The sequence below is a fragment of the Equus caballus genome, chromosome 5, assembly GCF_041296265.1.
Source record: "Equus caballus isolate H_3958 breed thoroughbred chromosome 5, TB-T2T, whole genome shotgun sequence".
NCBI classification, from domain to species: domain Eukaryota; kingdom Metazoa; phylum Chordata; class Mammalia; order Perissodactyla; family Equidae; genus Equus; species Equus caballus.
Genome location: NC_091688.1, coordinates 73,464,193 through 73,484,455, shown reverse-complemented (window position 1 = coordinate 73,484,455; position 20,263 = coordinate 73,464,193). Strand labels below are relative to the sequence as shown.

The 20,263-nt window shown below is 35.7% G+C and overlaps 1 protein-coding gene across 2 annotated transcripts in view; it reads right to left on the bottom strand.

Moving 5' to 3' along the window:
- The window catches only part of DPYD (dihydropyrimidine dehydrogenase), a 768,719-nt gene that overhangs the window by 408,712 nt on the left and 339,744 nt on the right, over positions 1–20,263 (bottom strand). For both annotated transcript variants that reach the window (XM_023641574.2, XM_023641571.2), the window contains exon 11: positions 19,759–19,969. In XM_023641574.2, coding sequence (XP_023497342.2) covers positions 19,759–19,969 — 211 coding nt within the window. The remainder of the gene's footprint in view (positions 1–19,758; positions 19,970–20,263) is intronic.

Below are 20,263 nucleotides of genomic sequence, written 5' to 3'. Positions count from 1 at the left end.
TACATTTTTCTCATTTTTTACAGGAAAATCCTTGAAGGTTAGCACAGATCTCTCTCTAAGCTTGAGCAAGGTAGAGATTATGTCTTAGTCATCTTTGATGCCCCACAGCAGCTATCAGTCAAAGACTCAGATATTGTGACATTCTTGAAGCTTAAGCTTCCGGGTTCCTTACTTGCATGGGCCTCTTTCAAGGCCTTGTGCCTAAATTTGAATTTGCAATTTGTTCTTTTTTATAGAGTAGTCCTCAAATTATATAAACTTCAGACCTCACAAAACCTGAATCTACCCTTGAATAACACTGCATTATACACAGTAGGTGCCGAATAAATGCTTGCTGAATTCAAATGAAGTTCTTTAGTAATGTGCTTTATAGTTTCTTATAATTTAAAAATGTATGTAGTATGATTCACTTTGATATTAGAGCTCCATCACTAACTCAGTCAATAAGTAGTCAGCAGACATCACTATAAGTTTAATAAGTAACTTGCATTTCTTAAAATATTTAGCACCAACACCATAATCTACCCCAAGAGCATTTATTTGAGAATTCAAAAGTGCTTTTCTATTTATAGGTCTTTCCATTGGATATGCATTGTGTTATTTTATATCCCTAAACATTCATACATATTTATGTTTACTTTTAAAAACATGGTCTCTTTCCTCGATCTTTAATTCATTTATACCTTGGACCTGAACTATTTTATATTTTGTAATATCTAGCTAACCTTACTAATAATCAAACAACTCTCTTACACTGTATTCCAAAATAGAAAAGGAATTTTCTTTCATATTGAAAATTATCTCAGCCCCCTTTTGAAAATTATCTACTGAATTTTCCCCCTACTCTTTCTGGAGGCCTGCAGGTTTAACAAGTTCGGAGTTTCATTTAAGAAATAAATAGAAAAAACCATGAGAGGTCAAGCAATTGGTTATGATGTTATTAACATATTATAGCAAAGCTCACATCAATCAAAATAAAGATTATTTCCATTTTAATATCAAATATTTTGACTTAATATTTACAAATCATCATTGAAGAAGTACAACATGGACAACTTATAGGAATACAAACAATGCTACAGTAGGTCAAAAATGTTTTCTATCAGTGGCACTAAGCAGCTAATGCAAGAATGACTGTTCATTGCAAAATGAACATCAAATGCTTAGGCTCATTTCCCTGAGGCTCAGTGGACTCTATTTAAGCATATGTTTTATTTATGTGTGAGTGTGAGTGTGTGTATATATATGTATATGTGTGTATAGAGAGAGAGAGAGAATATAAATTCATGAATTTATCAAAACTTTGTTGAATCTGATTATGGTCTAAATAGCACCTTTCATGATTTCAATGACTCTTCTGAAATATAGTAAATATATCTATTATTTAACCATATTTTTTAAGCTCCAAAGTATTTAACTTAGAATTCAAATCAAGGATTCAGTGAAAAAAAATCCATATGCATTTTATTCATAATTTGTCAGAAAGGAGTGCATTTATTTAGCCACCTCTTACGAGGAAGACTTTCATCCCCCTCATCATTGTAACCATCCTTCTATGAACTCCTCACAGCTCTCTTACATCTCTGCTGATACATTTAACTCAGAATACAATGAAAATAAATCTCAGAAGCATATCTTCTGTTCTGCCTTTATCTAGCTTGGAAGGAGGGAAAGCATAAGTAGATGAAAAATGTATATTTACATTTGCAAACCAAATAACTGCTTGCCATTCCCTATGAGGTGTTAAATGAATATTAATAGAAGGATTGTATTTTTTCTTTCTTGTTTATAAAATAACGGGGGTGGGGGGAGAGGACTCTCTGTTATGATCATGCAGTTTTCCCACAGATTTCCATGAGATTGCATCTTGATGGAGACTGCAGCATATGTCCCAGTAGCTCCATCGTCGAACAGAAAAAGAACTTGAAAAAGAACTCAAAACATGCTTATTCACAGTCTATATTATTCTGCAAATGGGAGAGAAATGTGTTAAATGATATGGCGCCTGGAATTTTATGCAGTCTTTACAAAGAACGAAAATATCCTTAATTCATACCAAACATTCAAGATTTATGTTAATTTTCTGCTTTAATTACTACTGTGTTTGAATGAGCTTATTTAAAAAACAAAGACACTCTGAGGTAGCTTTAAAACAAGAAATGGTTTTGAAATAGGAACTTTTAGTCAATTTAATGTTATGCATGAAATGATTTTTTTATATAGACTTAATTGTATTGTGACACACAAGTTCTTCAATAAGCCACAGCTTAAAATTGCGGAAACCGTCCCTCAGGGACACATCACTAGCAGATGCAGATTGCCAAGGTCAATTAAACTGATGGTGCTGTGCTGTCATATATGTAGAAGAGAAACCCACAAGCATATGACAAGTATATTTCTCAGTATTTATAAAAAGATGTCAAGAATGTTATATTTTAGTACATAAATATAAGTTAATTCTCCATAAACAATAAAACAATACAACCGAAATCATCATGAAGAAGGATTATTAGTATTCTTTGGAGAGTTTGATATGCTCTGAAACAACAGGGGAAATAAAAAAATTTAACATTTATAATAAAATGATACCTTGAAAACATAGATGAATTCATCTATGTGCTCGTTGTTTAATTTTACAGAACCTATCAACCAATAGGATCAAAGTACAATGAAACAAAAAGACGAGCTGAGGCAATAATCTCAGTAATTCAACGTTGAAAGCAAAATCTCAGCCAAAGCAAATAAATTCTAATTACAGGGCCAGGATATCAGAGTTCTGTTTGAATAGAATAACCTGGGGAAAGGAAGGGACAGACCAAGAGAATGCCTTCAACTAAGAATATCAGGCCAGATGGCCTGAGCTTTGTCTTCACATCTCCCTTCTGCCTCTAAATATTTGAATCAATATGCTATCCATTCCCAAACACAATGGAGTCCATAATGAGGATTTATCATTTTCCTTCTGTAAACCCCTCAAAAGTCAAACTTGATTCTGCGCCTCCCTGCTTCTCCAGGACCTCAAATATCATCTCTGACTCTCTTTAGAATATTGTAATTCTCATATTCTCCTCTCCTGTTTTGGTTTTGTCAAAACTGGTTTTGACATGATTCTCTTTTCTCACTGCCAATCTTACATCTTCATTTATCTAATTTCTTAGAGTAATTTACACTGACTGCCTACTTTTTTTCCCCACCTAATTATTCCTTCCAGTCTGTCCCTCTAATGAAAATATGGAATCTGTGGTCACCAAATTCTATGACCTCAGTCCATTTTCCTTTTGCCTTTCTGTAGCATCCAATAGTTGAATCACATGAATTTTGATCTCCTTCTTCGATTTGCGTAATGTTACTCTATGTGAGCTCTCCTTATGTTTAAACTGACCCCCTTCAGCATCAGCTCCTCCTCACCTCTTCATCTTCTTCTTCTCAGCTCTCAAATATTCAGTCCACACACTTTTCTCTATCAGAAATTATAGTCATCTTGTGCCTTTAACTTCATCTCTATGTCAATGACCTCAGACACCACCTTGAGCCCTTTCATTCTGGCACTTCTGGCTGCATGTTATAGATTCCAGTGTGGACGCTCTACTGCCTCTTCCAAATCACCACCTCCAAAACCCAGTTCCAAGCTTCCTCTGGACCTTCCACCATTTCGTGACTGATTATTGGTAAGCTTGCTCTTTCACGTCTCCTACTCATTGTGACAATCATCATACCTTTTTAATTCTCCTCAAACCTTCCATGGACCTGGCTCCTTTTTCTTGCCCTACCATCAGAAAGCCTTGACTCATAAATATAAACAAATATAGAAGTTATCTTATGAAAACCCTTTGTCTTCTCATTGCCAAAACTACAAACCTACTGCATGTGTGCCCACTTGCTCTCTCTTCCTTCTTATAACAATTAAAGAACTCTCCCTCTTATCAAAGGCCACTCCTTCCACCTGAGCCCTAGAATCCTCTCCTCTTACCTTGTAGGGATTTTGCTCCCTAGGTTACATGCTTTCTCTTCTCTGTTATCAGCCATTCCCTCTAAATTAGATGTTCCCCATAAGCATGTACATATATGTACAGTATTTCCCATTTTAAAACTATTCCAGACCTGCATTTGCCTCCCAAAACTTCACTGAAACTCTTTGCACTAAGATGACTAATTAGTTCCAGGGATTCCTCTCAGGGATCACCTCGCTTCAGGACCGGGACAAGGGTGAGGCGAGTGAGGTGCCCCAAGAACAAAACTTAAGAAGGTCCTTGGGCTCAGGATCATACAAGTACAGGTAGGCATCTCCCTGTCTCACACTAACTGTGGCACTGCCTTCCTTGATTGCTCAGCAGCATTCAACAGATGATCACTTCCTCCTCACAAAAGGCCCTTATCTTGGCTTCAATGACACCACACTTTCTTCTTTTCCACGTGCTTCCATGATCACTCTTTAATCTTCCCTGCTGATCTTTCCTATTCTCCTTTCTCAAATGACATAGAAATAGACCTTAAAAATATTGGCATAATTTTGAATCTTTTCTCTTCAACTACCTCAATGTCTAGTCCGTTACCACGGTCTGACAATTCAGCCCAAGTAAACTCTCTCCTAGTTACTTCTTACATCTCATTTATATCATCCTCACCTAATGAAGAATGTTAAGAAAAGCAAACAACATTTATTGACCCCTTGTATGAGGCAGGCATGATGTCGAAAATTTCCATATAATATCCCATTTAGAACATCTTTAAGGTAGGTATTACCATCCAAAATATAACCATTGGTGAGAGAGCCAGTGTTTGAATCCAGTTATTTCTAACTCCAAAGCCCAGCTTGCCACTGACCCTTGGTATGGGGCAAGAGAAAGCCAGGAATGGGCCAGGAACAGTCTCTTAAAGCTTCACTACTGGGGACCATGGGAGTAACTAAAATGAAGTAGATGGGGGTTGGAGGGATAGCAAAAAATTCTAGTCTTGACCAGTTTTACAAATACAGCCTTTAGGTCATCTCTTCCAGTGGAATCTTTTCTTTTCCCTTTTTGTTAAAATAATCACAACCACTTTCTGTTCAACTAGTCACTCTGTGCCTTTGTTTCACCACTCTTGGAGTTTAGGGCCCGTATGTGGGTCAGTGCCTTTCCCAGCATCTAGCACAATGATTGGCACATAACAGGAATTTGATAAATGTTTTTTTGGTAGAAAAATGTAATATGAAAATGTAACAGTTGTTGTTCCATTTATTTAGGACTCATGTTATCCTGTCTTAATTTGTTCTTTTTCTCATAGGTCTTATTTCCACAACCAGAGAGCTCACCGTGGAGAGGAAACCCAAATATTTCCCTCTTTTTTCAAAAAAAGCTTCTAAAAAAAAAAGGCTTCTACAGTGACAAACACACGGACTAGAGAAGAACAGGCACTTGGTTAACCTCTTTTGATTGATTTAACTACTTGATTTTTCTACTGCTAGGGTTAAATAAGGCTCAGCTTGATAAGCTTGCAGAATTCAGGCAGTGTAAAAAGTACAGATCTCATTTTCTTTCCCTCCATGCTCAGGACAAACTTAGGCTCCCCAAGTTAAATATAAAAGATGATGTCAATAACAGCCTGTAGCAACTCCTTTTGTTTTACTTGTATTCTACAGGGAGTCTCATCCTCATTTCCTAAACTGACCAACTAATCAATTCAGAATTAAAATTGTCCAAGCACTTCACCTTGATTTGCTTATTTTTCTGCAATAATTTCATCTATTTTAAACTCTAAACTCCTTGAAGATTTGATTTCATTTTATCTGGAAGAGATCTCCTCAAGGAGGTCAGTGTCCTTGAAGGAAATATATGGGGATTGTTTTCAAATTCTCTGTTGGATTCCCAAATGCTACACTTTGATTTGCTTATTTATATTCAATGATACCATCTACTTAAGACTACAAACTCCTTGAAGGACTAGATCATCCTTTAATCTGATTTGGAACATAATCATCATAATTCTATGCACATTTGGGTGCTTAATACTTCTTGATAATTAGGAGACAGTAAAAAAAAAGTAGAAAGGCTACTGAAATATTATATATATACTTCTCAGTGAAAAAACTTTCTAAAATGCTGAATGATACTATCAAGTGATATAAATAATTACAGAGAGGGGTTAAGAAAAACGTTTAATATGAAATCCCCATTTGCTGCATTTAAAGCATAAATAAAAACAAATAGAAAGCCAGTAGTAAATTATACTACTTGTGAAAACAATATTATTAAAATATAAGTGAATACTGAAAAATATTTTAATTAACAAAATAAATCAAATGGAAAAGATTCCCTAAATAGAGCTTTAAAAGTAAGTCTATGTGTGTTTGACTGCCATGACTAATTATGTATCCTTGTAATGTGTGTTCAATTTGGGCTTATTTAAATAGCAGAAATGCTCATTAGCTGCAGTATATCTGTGAAGCTTCAGTAAACAGTTTAATGGTTTTTATGTTTAACCAATTTCATAAGTTCCTGTAATTTTAGCTTTAGCAGCTCATTAATGTTATTTTTTGATATTCATCTTATGACTCTTTTTTTTCCTTGTCAATCGGCTGTAGGCATACTTCAATGGAAACTTAAAACACATACTAGAATTTCTTTTATACATTTTTAGTACATAAGTAAATGCATGGTTCAAAAATATAGCTTCTTTAAAGAGAGCATTACTTAAATTACCATGCAGTCAAGAAATATCTTTGGTATTGGCAAAGGCTATATTTAATAGGGTTCATAATGATAATAATGACACACATTTATTAAGTGCCTCCATGAACATGTGGCTGTTCTGGACTAGGCACCAAACAGATCGTCCCTTTGGATCCTCGCAGAATAGGTATTGTTTCAATTTTGTAGTTGAGGAAACTGAGACTGAGCTAAGTTACTCAGGTCACACTCTTAGGATTTGAACCTAACTGCACATCAGCTACAGATATTCCAGCTAGAAAAGCCTGGAGGTCTTCAGGGCCACTTGGAGATACACACCCAGATCTAAGGAGAGGACCCTGCACCTTGAGATCAGATATAGTCACAAGGATGGATAAAGCTCCTGAAGAAAGAACCCAAAAGCAGGTAAAAATAGTCAACCACTTATTTTTTAAAGTAGCAGGAAACACAACCTGAACTAAAGTCTGAGGAGGAATCCTGCAGTCCTGTTGTCAATATAATATAACGTTGTCAATATAGTAAGATACACAGAGTGAAACAGGAGAAGAGCAGGAGCTGAAAAGGAGACACGCATTTCACTACACGTTCCCTCTGTCTGTGAGGGGAACATATTTAATTGACTTGCCCTGTTAAATTTCCAGTACCCGTCAACTCTGGAGTAAAACTCAGATACATTAGCCTAACACTAAAAACATTTTCTGAATTAGCAATGATATGTTTTTCCACCTTTACTCTACTATTTCTCATTGTGTACCTTACGATCTAGCCAAAGGAACTAGTCCATGTATGTATCCAATGTGCTTTCTCCTGTCTCTGTTCTCTTAATTCCTACCCAGTTCTCATCTCTATTATAAATGCAACTGCCTCCGTGAAATCTTCTTTGATTCTTACAGCTGGAAGTCACCTCTCCATCCTGTGTGTTACACTAGCAGTTTATCTATTTCTCCTTGAGTCACTTTCTACCTAATAGTATTTTTATTTATGTGCATTTTTCTCCTTCTATTAGACTACAAGCTCATGTAGACAGGGACAATGTAATCACTTTTGTGTACCCAGGAGAACCTAAAACAGAATCTTGTATACCTAATAAATACAGAATGAAAGAATGGGAAAAAAGTGCTTATAAGTATTCAGGAGGGCAGATTAGAAAGGTGTCAAAATTAAACTGAGGCATTTGGTTTCAATCCCACCATCACGGGAGAATAATGCAATGATACTGGTGATGCAGAAGTTCATTTGGCAGCAGTGTGCAAATACAGGGGAAAACATTGGGCCATATTAAACCAAACGAATTGTCAACAGACTTTTCAGAGGGCTTGGAAAATCACTGAATATTTGCTGAACACATCCTGCATATAATATACTTGCCAGCCTTTCATGCACTTGTATGAAAAAAAAAATGGTTGCATCTGTAAAAGTCCCTTGAAAACACTTTAAAGAGCTTTATAATTACAAAATATTATAAGTATGTCTAGCATGGAAAAAAGGGTGGCACTGAATAGCATTAGTACATACACAGCTTGTGTAGCACCCCTGAATGATGTCAAAGTTAGTGCTGGCTGTCTCTTCTAGCAATGCCAGCACATTTGGGACATCTAATAAATTACATGGGCATATTACATTTGAACTACGTAGCTTCCATATTTGGGGGATAGATATTAAACATGATTAATGTAATTTTTCGACTTATTCAATTACAACTTACGTTTATGCAAGTCACCGTATAATTTAATGGAAGACTATCTTAAATAGGTATATTGTTCTTTTTATTTTGTGCTTTGAGTCAAGGATACAAATGCAAAGTAATTAACAACAATAATCTGCAATATAAAATATATATTACTAAGAACATTAGTATAAAATCTTCATCATTACTTTATAATTTAAATTTTACATCTTGATTTTACATCTCATAGCAGCCCAGTGTAGTTTAACATTTCACAAGAATATTAAGTTTCAGAATAAACTTTAAATATACCATAGGCTAATGAGAATTTAAAAGACAAATATAATAGTCCACAGTCAATAAAGTTCAGGACACCTATTACACTCACTATATGTTGAATAACATTGACTATGTTTTATGATTTCTGTTCTCTGAAACAATTGTTATTTTTCCATTTTCTACCTTATTTCCTCAGCAAAACTTGTTACATGCCACTGCTCTACTTCTTGTATGTAATCTTTGATTTGATGGAAAACTACTGATTTATCCACTGTCTCCCTGTAAGAATGCATATGATATCAACCACTAGTGAAACCTGGAAAATAAAGATAAGGGAATGCTCTGAACAGAGCTATTCACTGGGGAAACAAAGCTATTCCTATGCAGTTATTAGAGGGAAGTAAAATAATTACAGAAATATCATGTTGTGCTTCAAATGGATGTCTAAGGCAGTTGTAAGTGATGTGATGCTGATTCCAAACCATTTTCAACACCGTTATCAGTTTGACCTCCCTCCTCATCACCTCCACCCCTTTAGAATAATTCCAAAGAACAACTGTGCAAAGATTCCATTATATCGAATGGCTATTCGCAGAAATGCTGGTACTTGCATTAGATTCCACCACTTCATCCTCACTCTGCATAACATATAATAGAAAGACAATAAATCTTTCAGCCAGAAAAAAATTTGATAATTAGGATAGATTTAAAGAAAATATGTAGAGTTTTACTATTAGGTTCCTGAGAATGCTTCTTGCCCAGAATATAATTAAAAGCAAGACAATATACAGGGAAGACTAAAAAGGGTTCATTCTCACCACTGGGCCAACCAATACAAAGAGTGTATCAATGTTTATTACTCAGGCATTATAAACAAAATGATAACATAAGGAAACAGTGCATCAGTAAAAGGTGGAAGGTAAAGAACTATGGAATAAAAGTGTCTTGATGCCATGTCCTCCTTAATATATTTACCATCTGAAAAGCAGCAGTAACAAAAGCTGACTTTTTCCTCTTCATAATGTGGTAAGTGAGATGCTTCTGGATTTCCAGAAATGTCACATATCCTTTTGTATCGTATTTTTAAGAACTCAGCTATAACAGCTTTCATTCATTAATTCAATCAATGAACAGTCACTGTTCTAGGCACTAGGTTATGACCATGAAAAGAGAGACAAATGATATGTTATGATTCCCAATGTCTGTTTTTCAATCATTCTCTCTCTTCTTAGTTCTAGTCCCATTTCCAGTTGTTGAGTGGATTTGCAAATCCAAAACATGTCACCATTTCCTTCAGATTTGTTCTATCTGCTGCATTCGTGAGTTCTATGAGCATTATGAACATCTGATCAGACTTCCACACTACATACTCCATATTCAACCTCTTTATCAAACAGATGCCCAAATCCTGACTATTCTCCTTAAGAAACATGTCTTGATTCTGAATGTTCTTCTATAGTTTGACCTCCTCTACCTTAATCTGGGCCTTAATGAGTAGCCACTTAAACTAATGAAAACAGTCTTTTAATTGGTTTCACTGATACTACTCTGTCTTAACTCCAGCCCATCTTTTTGAACACCACTGCCACTGTGGAGCAACATGCTTATTTCACACTCGTGATGCCTCCTTCCAAATGGGAAAACAATCATTGTTATAACACTCATGGTGTGTCTATGAATCTTACTTAGCTTTCCTCAAAAAGCTGAAATTAGTATATCTAATTAATGAATCTGGAAATGAGGTATGCATAACTCACCCTTGCCATGCCTATAGCTTGGGAGCTGCCCATTTGGGCACAGGTTCTTTCCCTTCCTTCATACTAAAAGTCTTACTGGAGCAGCTTCCCTTTAGGGGACCTACCTTGTTGGATCATATCTGTGAATGAGTGAGTAACTTAGTCTAATTCAGGCATTCAATACTAGAAAACACAGTTGCCTTCTGATATGAACCACTTCAAAGGTGATTTCATGATTTCTAACTCCCAACTATTTGAAGAATATTACCAATGGTTCAAAATTCAAGCAAAGAGAAGGAAAACCCAGCCTTTACCAGAATTACCTCATTAACAATAAAGACCTCTCCCATATTTAAACATCACCATTTGTCACTTGGATGTCTATAGGATAAAACTGAAAATCCCTAGCTTAGCATATAAGTCTCTTGACTCTACATAAATTTGTAGCCAAATTTCCTGCCATCTTATCCCTACCCACTTCCCACCCTCATCTTACCACATATCATCTGCTCCAGCTAAACAAAATTTCTCACCATTCTCTGGTCACATGAGGCCATTTGTCAGCTCAGACTTTTGTGTATGATCTTCCCTCTAACAGAGAAACTCCTATTTAAGCTCTGAAATCCAGTCCAAATGTGATCTCAGATTATCACATTATGTTGGAATGTATGTATTAACATGTCTGTTTCTCCCATTAGTCTATGAGTCCCTCAAGGGCAAAGATTCTCTTTTACTCATGTTTTATTCCCAGTGCCTGGACAGTGCCCATTACACAGTTGGACATTAAAAAATGTTCACTGCATGATGAATAATGAGAGAATAGTAGAAACCATAAAATAAAAAGTTTAATTTTAGAAATAAAAGTGGAAAATTCAGACCATGTATAAAGATGAGAACATGCATGTAATAAGCAGGCTGATGACAACTTTCTAAAGACATACTTTTTTTTTAATATAGCTTTTTTAAATGACAGTAAAACAACTACTTAATCTAACAGTGTGGTGTTGAGCAAGTTGCATAATTTCCCCATGGCTCCCTCCCTTCCACCCCCATTCCACCTGGAAACTCCTACACATCACTCAGACTTCAATTTACAACCCACTTCCTCTAGGATGCTTCTCTGAACCCTCAGACTGTGTTCTGTGCTTCTCTAGGATTCTAAACTTCTCCCAGAACAATTTATTGTAATTTTGAGTCTCCCCTGTTAAACCGCATTCATGGAGACAAGGTTTGCATTCATCTTTTCCCCACTTTATCCCCAGAACCTAGCTCAGTGTCTGAAACAGCAGGCCATCAGAAGTTATTAGTTAAACAAATAAACTTGTGAAATTAGGGGACTAGACTATATGATCTCTTAGGACTTTCTAGCACATTTGGAAACATAAATACGGAAAACCCCAATGCAAGTTATTGTATTGTAACAGATCCAGTAAGTCACCTTGGATAACAACTTCATTGTCTAATTCTGTCTCATCTATTCCTAGTTATACTAATCACTAGTAAGCCCCTTTCTCTAATATTTTTGCCATCAACAGAAAGGTCTCCTATCTAGCAATAAAGTGCAGTATGCCTTAATTTGTTCTTTGAAGCTTTATTGCAAATGTTTGTTTACAAAAAATGCATACAACAACAAAAATTCGACCAATTATGACAGTTTCTCAACTTGGTTCTCCCTTTCTTTCCACTCTCCGTTAATTTTGGTAAGGCAGAAGAGGAATTACATGAGCTGAAGCCCACAGAGAGTGGACAGTTGTTCAAAGGAAATTTTGTTGAATCTCTAAGTGCCACCATTAGTTTCTGGAGGAGATGTTTTATTGTTTGGAAAATGGAACATGGTGTTTAGAAAAAAAGGAGTAGGTTATTAAAATGTCTTAGTATTCCTAATTCCATGATAGAATTACCATGTAAGTAACATTTTAATAAGGAAGAAAACAAATCAAACGGATTCCATGTCTTTTAAAGCACAGATAACCATTATTATTGGGTAGCCATAAAACATTTTTCCTAGGCTTTTCCCAGGACCTAAATAATTGAGGAAAAAATAGACACATTTGAAAAATTCTTCAGTGTTTGCATTGCCAGGGTCTCACGCACACCATGTATTGCCTAAATGGTAATTTCTAGTTCTGACTTAAGCCAGAAAAAGGCAAATTAATCCACGGCCTGCACCTTTGCTCAGTATGAGGGCAAGTGATTCAGAGCTACGCTTGAAGCTGGTATTGACCAAATCTTTGATTTACCCCATGAGGCTTTTAAAAATTTTTCTGAGGGCCTTCTAATAAGGAGAACTGGTGAGTGACTTTAAAAGCTGTTCCCCCCAAAACACTTTCTTAAGGAACTGATGGCAATTAATGCTATCAAGGGAGTTGGTTTCCGAGGGTTGCATTAAAGTTTCAGAAAGAACTGGGCTTTGTGTTTCCTTGTTATCTCTAGCGAGACGAGTAGAAAGAAAATGGAGGCCCCGGGTGAATATATAAACTCCTTTCCCAGACGAAGGGTCATGCATTCCCTGCTGTATCCAGAGAGTTCAGTCACCTCATCCTTTGCCCTCCTGAGCAGTCCTTTGGAGCATTATGTTGAGTCTGTTTTATTGCCACCATTCATCCTCTCTCCTCCTTCCAAAAACATAGGTTCTCATGAATGTCCAAAACAAAACAGAAACAGACTCCTAGATACAGGAAACAAATCAGTGGATACCAGAGCAGGTAGAGGATTAAGGGGTACAAACTTTCAGTTATAAAATAAATAAGTCATAGAGATCTGATCTACAGCATAGAGAATACAGTCAGTAATATTGTAACAACTTTGTATGGTGACAGATAGTAACTAGACTTATGGTGGTTGTTTCGCAATGTGTATAAATATCAAGTCACTACGATGTACGCGTGAAACTACAGCAATAAGATACTACATGTCAATTATACTGCAATTAAAAAAATAGGTTTTCAATCTTAGTTATATCATCCCATAATTTTCAGACACTTAAAAACTCTCAAACTTAGTATCCTCAAAAGTGTTTCTCTCTTGGGGCTGGCCCAGTGGAGTAGTGGTTAAGTTCGCATGCTCTGCTCCAGGCGCCTGGGATTCACAGGTTAGGATCACTGGTGTGGACCTACACATCACTCATCAAGCCATGCTGTGGTGGCATCCCACATGCAATATAGAGGGACACTGGCAACAGGGGCTCACTCAGGGCCAGTCTTTCTCACCAAAAAAAGAAAAAAAAAAAGTGCTTCTCTCTTTCCTTCATAAAATAAAAACAAGTAATCACCTTAGATAAACATAAAAAAATTGGTCCAATTTCACCATTTTTAGTAATAAAAAACAAAGTTATTTAAAAATCCTTTGCTCTTTAAATATCTGATTAGTGGAAACTCAAAACTGAGATTTCTAACTATTAAAAATTAGTTGAAAGAAAATTCCTTTTGATTTCAATGGTATGAAAAACATCAGAATCAATAATAAAACACTAAAAAATATATATGAGATAATTACAAATTGTGCAATCTTTTTTCTGCAAATAAAAATAACCAAATATGTGAAACATTTTCTCATTTAAAAAATCAGAAATATAAGAGCATTTGCTTCACTTATTTACAAAGACATGTTGACAGAACCTCCAAGGCCCTGATGAAGTCCTGATTTTCAAGGACTTTTATTCCTAGACAACATTCATACCATCATAAGGGTATAATGTAACTCAATTTAATTACTATTAATATATGCTTTTGTTATACAAGGATCATAACATCTAAAACTTAAGAGATGCTTACTTGTAAGCATATATCTAAGTGCTTTACCTAGATAGTTTATTTAATTTATTCTTAAAACAACTCTAGAAGGTAGATACTATAATCACCTCCCTTAAAAGATCAGGATCATGGAGTCCAGAGAGACTAAGGGAGCTGGTTCTCCAGCTGGGCAGCCCGGTTCCAGAGCCCTTGCTCTCAGCTGCTACCCCAGACAGACTCTAAATAGTATAATATGTATTGAATTACAAAGAATGCAACAATCTATGCCAAAACAGCAAAAAAATCACTAACAATAGAAAAAAAGAAGTATTTTTCTAACTTGTATATTTTCTAAGAAAAATACCCCAAGCTGATCCCTAGTAGAAAAAAAAAACTAGGTGTAATAAAAAATTAACATCTTAACATAGTCAAATAGTCAAGTCAAATGCACAAATATATACTGTGCACCTATTATGGGCACATAAATATGTCAGCTGCTATTGGGACTACAGTTTTACTATAAAGGTACAATTTCTGCCCTCTTGGGGTTTATAATCATTGGAAGATAAATTAAAATAGGTTCTGGTAGATCTAAGCACATGGCTTTTTTCAAAGCGGACATTTCAAAAGAATGAGAGGATGGGTATGGTGCAGTGTATGGAAGAGGCACAGAGGTCACAGTGTGGGCTAATGTGACTTCCCTCAGTTGTCTGACAGCATATTCAAAGATACATAAAATGATGTCATCTAGATCTCCTAGGAATGTGAGGACAGGGCCAACTCTTCTTACTTCAGTTGGTAATATGAAGCTGGGGGGTTGGTGAAAATGGTAATGCATTATCCTCATCAATTCTAAACTAGCAGAAAAAATATGCACACTTTCACAACTGACAGTCTGGTTCCAAGCAGAAAAAGAAGGGATGATAAACTATAAAATAAACAAGAAGTCTCTTAAACCTGACATTGTCCAAATGACCAAAAGAGAGAAACTCAATTCAATAAACACTGATGGTGGTGTTTAGCAGGAGAGGAGATTTCCTATATTACGAAATACATATTTTTAAAATAAATAAATGTTTAAATGTTTTAAAATTTCCAGCGAAGGGCAATATTTGTGGAGTAGAAATGCCAGTTAGAGGTATTTTATGCTTAATTTACTGCTAGCCTTCAAAATGAGTCTGGAAGGATAAAATCCCAACTTAATGTGATTTGGAATCTTAGAGGGAATGGATGAGAATTTTTAAAAGGTGAAACCACTCTCAGTTTTTCATAGGAAAGATATTAAATAAGGCTAAGACTTTATTACCTCAATCAAATTAGAAATTAGAGACCACAATGCCTTTAGAAGTTGGGATGGCAGTTAATGAAGGATTCAATTAAATTGTGCTCATACTAAGCACACATATATCCCATGCACGGGGATGTGGAATACGTAGTCGTCTGTTCCTATCTCTCATTCACCGTACTACCCAAAAAAAGACAGAGAAATGAAATAGATTTAGGCAAAATAATAATGAGTACTTCTAATTGTTATTAGCCTTAGTAGCAATGAAATAATTAGCAACTATATTCCAAGCTTATTATCTAAATTTGTTTTATACATTTGATATATTATCTTTCTCTATAAACTGTTGAGATACCACTTTTACAAAACAAAATATTTATTAAAGATATATTAGGTGCATAACACTAAATAAAGTTATTTTATATTATCCTTAGTAAGACATAAATTAAGGGACTTGCAAAGTCACAAAATATATCAGAGAAAAAAACTGAGATTAAAAATTTAATTTCCTTCAAATTTCATGATTTAGTTTTTCTTTACAAACATTATTATTGATATAATAGAGATACGAAAGTATTTTCATTTAAAATACTACTGTAATCAGAGAACACTGGAGAATAAATTATCACTGTACTTTACACATAGTGTGTCAAGTTTATTTCACTCCTTGGATTCTCCAGCATATATTTATATGATGCATTCACCAAGGACTTTCTGACTTAGTACTATGGAGTGCAATCTGTGCTAGACACTAGGAGGAATAATTCAATAGGGAACAGCAGAAAAGAAACCCGGATACATAGGATATGTAAAGTCATTTGCTGGAGTTTTCAAGTGTTAAGCAGGATGAGCTTTATCCCAGAATATAACGTAACATTGGTGAATTTAATGAAAATAAAATTGGAATTAGAAATGTGAATCTGGGATAACATTTTGAACATTAGTGTTGGGGAGAACTGCGGTACCATTACAACAGTAGCGAAGTTGAGACGACCTCTGCTCTACGGAAATCTGATGAGGTGATTCTTCCTTACTGTGAATATCTCCCTGAATGTATTACTCACTTGGTAAAACAATTATTTGTTTATTTGGTAAACAATTATTTGTTTGTAAGTCTGCCTCCAACCCCAGCCTGTGAGGTTTTGAGAACAAGGAATGCCCCATCATCTTTGTACTCTCCAGAATACAACTTGGTACCTGGCATTCACTAGACAGTCAGTAAGTGTTTGTCACGTGTATGAGCATAAATATAGGCCGAAATGTCTTCTGAGGCATGGAGAGTGGAGAAAGAGATTTCAGTCATTCTACACAGAGGTGAAATAGTACTTAACTGTGACTCTAGCCACTATCTGGCACACAGAAGTTGATTCAACATTTCTTACAGGAATTAACGTATGTACGAAAAAATGAATGAATGAATGGGACAGTCAGTTCACTGCGGGAATAAATATATTCAGAAGAAAAAATGGGCAAAGTGTCAACTTTGGAAAGTACTAAGCTAGAGGAACAAGTAACGAACTAGAGGAAAAAGAGCAGCCAGGGATAGGTTTCATGATAGGCTTGGATAAGCAACAGTTAAAAGAAAAAGCAAGAAAAGGGAGTGTCGTAAACAATAATAATGTGTTGCAGTTGCATTTCCAAAGCACTTTCACGTTATTTCATTTAATTCTGACAACAGTCCTGAGAGATAGGGAGAATAGGTATTACTATTCTTGTTTTTTTTTTTTTTTACAGAGGAAGCAGCTGAGGCTCAGAAAGGTTAAGTGACTTGGAGGAGAGCATTTCAAACAGAAATATTTAACATTGCCAAATGCAGAAAATGGAATAAGGACTGAAAAGATGTCACTGAGTTTGGCAGGCAGTTCACTGGAGCCTGTGCAAAGTGAGGTTGGGAGCAGGGGAAAAAGAGGTGGAAAGGGAGGTTGATGTTTTAAGAGAGAGGTTTAACACATTATAGATAAATAATATTAAATCATATAGTATGACATATGTGATAATCACAAAGGTATCCCACATAAATTACACTGCATAGGTATCAGGATGGGTTAAGACTTAGGGTAGACTTAGGGAGAAGAACATCTTCTCTTCTTACCCAAATGGGCCACTTGCTTCCTGGAAACTGATTTTTGCCATCCCTTAAATATGTGTGTGCACATGAAAAGTTAACTGACTTTGAATTATTACTTCAGGATTTTAAACACTATCCGAGTAAGATACTCTTGATCAACTTCTAACAAACACTGATTCCCTCTATCCCTTTCTTGAATGTTCTCCATTCAAAAACCAGTGTTGAAAATATTTAGATGGAGTAGAGGCATGAATGCTATTTAACATTCCAGCTCTTCCAAGTTCCCCTCTTACTTGGAAAGTAGCTCCTTCTTAATGTAAACATTAAAGGACCCTGGTAAAGCAGGTAATTCTTTTTTTTTTTTTTTTTTTTTGTTGAGGAAGATTAGCCCTGAGCTAACATCTGCTGCCAATCCTCCTCTTTTTGCTGAGGAAGACTGGCCCTGAGCTCACATCCATGCCCATCTTCCTCTACTTTATATGTGGAATGCCTGCCACAGCATGGCTTGCCAAGCGGAGCCATGTCCACACCTGGGATCCAAACCAGTGAACCCCAGGACACCGAAGCAGAACGTGCGCACTTAACCACTGTGCCACCGGGCAGCCCCAGTAATTCTATTTAAAGATAAATTTTTCCAGGTAGTTTGTTATTTTAAGTCAAGAGGACAGGAAAGAAAAAGGAAGTGATGAACCATGTGTCCTTGACTTCTCTAAACGGATATGGGGTACTACATGGGAAACACTGGAAAAAACATACACAAGCAAATTCTGGAATAAAATACACAAATAAATTCTGGAATGACTTTGTCAAATAAACATGAATAAATCAAATTTTCTTCTACTTCATATTTCAGTACTAAGTTAAATCTTTCACTCCTCACACACACGCACTAGTATAAGCTCAGGAAAATCACATCTGAAATCACAAAAGCTGTTTTCTATGATCTTCTGAGTCACATCTACTTAAGTTTGTTTAGGAAAAGATGAATTTTTCTTAATATTAGACCTGTCAGCTCTGGAACATAACTTTAGATGGTAAGCTAAATTATTTTTTGATAGGCGAATCATCAACAGAATTGCTAGTTAAATATGATTCAACTTTTTACTCAGTGCTTGGTGATGTGCAGAGTAGTAAGAACAGTATGATTTTTTTTTGGATAATAGAATGCAATTTACACACTGTTCTTTTTTTTCTTTCTGAATCAGTTAATGAATAAACAAACCATACTCTGAGGATGTCTAGACATCACACTAACATCTAGATGAAAAGTGACAAATTCAGGCCATCAACCAGCTATTTGAAAACATTTATCTTGATGACACTAAACATCTGGATGTTTCCAAATACCAAGACGTTTGATGTCCTGCAGATAAAACATTCTGATGACTGGTTGAATTTTTTACTTATCTGTTGCATAAAAATGCACATTTGCATTCATATGTCTCTTCCTGTTTCAGACACAAAACGTAATTTTAGCAGGGATGCAGCAGGAAGTCATAGAGAGGAATCCTCAGGCTTTAATGTTTTTGTTGTTATTGCTGTTCTTAACGAATCTCTGACCTAGAGAAACGTCCTTCTTTTATTTCAGTAAATAAAGGAGTCAATCGTCATTTCAACAGTGTATATTAAAAGGTAAAGGATTTGCAAAATGAAATCACCTAGGTACTTAAGCGTTCATCTGCAATGACCCACAAAAACATTGTGAGTGGGGAAAATATAACACAAAAGAGTCTTAATTGATTGACCTACTGTTCAGTTGGAATGCTATATAAAATATTTTTCTCATTAATTCTTTTAAAGCATTTTATTCTTCCTTAGCAAGTTCATTTGAGCCATCCAGAGAAATGACAGGAGTTCAACCTTTCTAATTTGATAATTTTGATATTTCTAGTGATGGTTTGGCATGAGGATGGTAATAAACATGAATTCTATCTTTGCCTATTCATTAGATCCTAATTCGCCTGAATCATTAAAGACTGGCTGTTACAACTTCTCTGTCACATTTTCTTACTCTAGGTCTAATTGAAGAAAAAGTCATTCTTATAGAGGAAACAAGGCAAATATTATTACAAAATAGAATATGTATTTTGATTATCAGCTTAAAAGAATGATTAATGTTCTTTTCAATTCCCAGCACTTTAAAAATAATTCTGTAAAAGCATTAAATACCATTTCTAAGCCTTCTAAATCAAGATTGCTTGCATTCTACACTAGAAGGAGGAAATGAATGTTAAAGTGAAAAATAATTCCCTGAAAGCTGGAAACTTTTACGGCACTAAAATAAGAGACAATGGCATAACACACTCCAGCTCCCGAGCGCTCTACCTTTAGGATCACTCAGAACTGAACCAAAGGCGCTGATGATCACATTGGCTTTCAGCTGGACGATCTGATCTTCATCTTCACTCCAGTTTCCAGCTTCATCTTGCTCTGTCCGAACAAACTGCATAGCAACAATTCTCCCACCTCTTACGACAACCTTCCGTGGGGACAGGAAAGGCAAAAATTCACACTTTTCTTCCTTAGCAAGCTCCATCTAAAACAAAACAGAACAGAGAAAAAACTTGAAAATGTTTCTTCTCCATTTAATATTTGATTTCTAATTCACTTATACACGCTAAAGTTTATGATGTTTAAATCAAGATGAAGCTTTTGCCTTGAACAAAGCTGAGATTCAGTTATCAGCTATTTATATTTTGTAAATCACTCAGTCAGGGGAGTTCTGAATTGGAGTTGTCACGTCAAAGTTTATAGATCATGGCGTCACGAGACATGTCTCAAGTCTTAGGTCTTGTACGCCCTGCGGCTGGTAGTATGTGAGGTTTCAGAC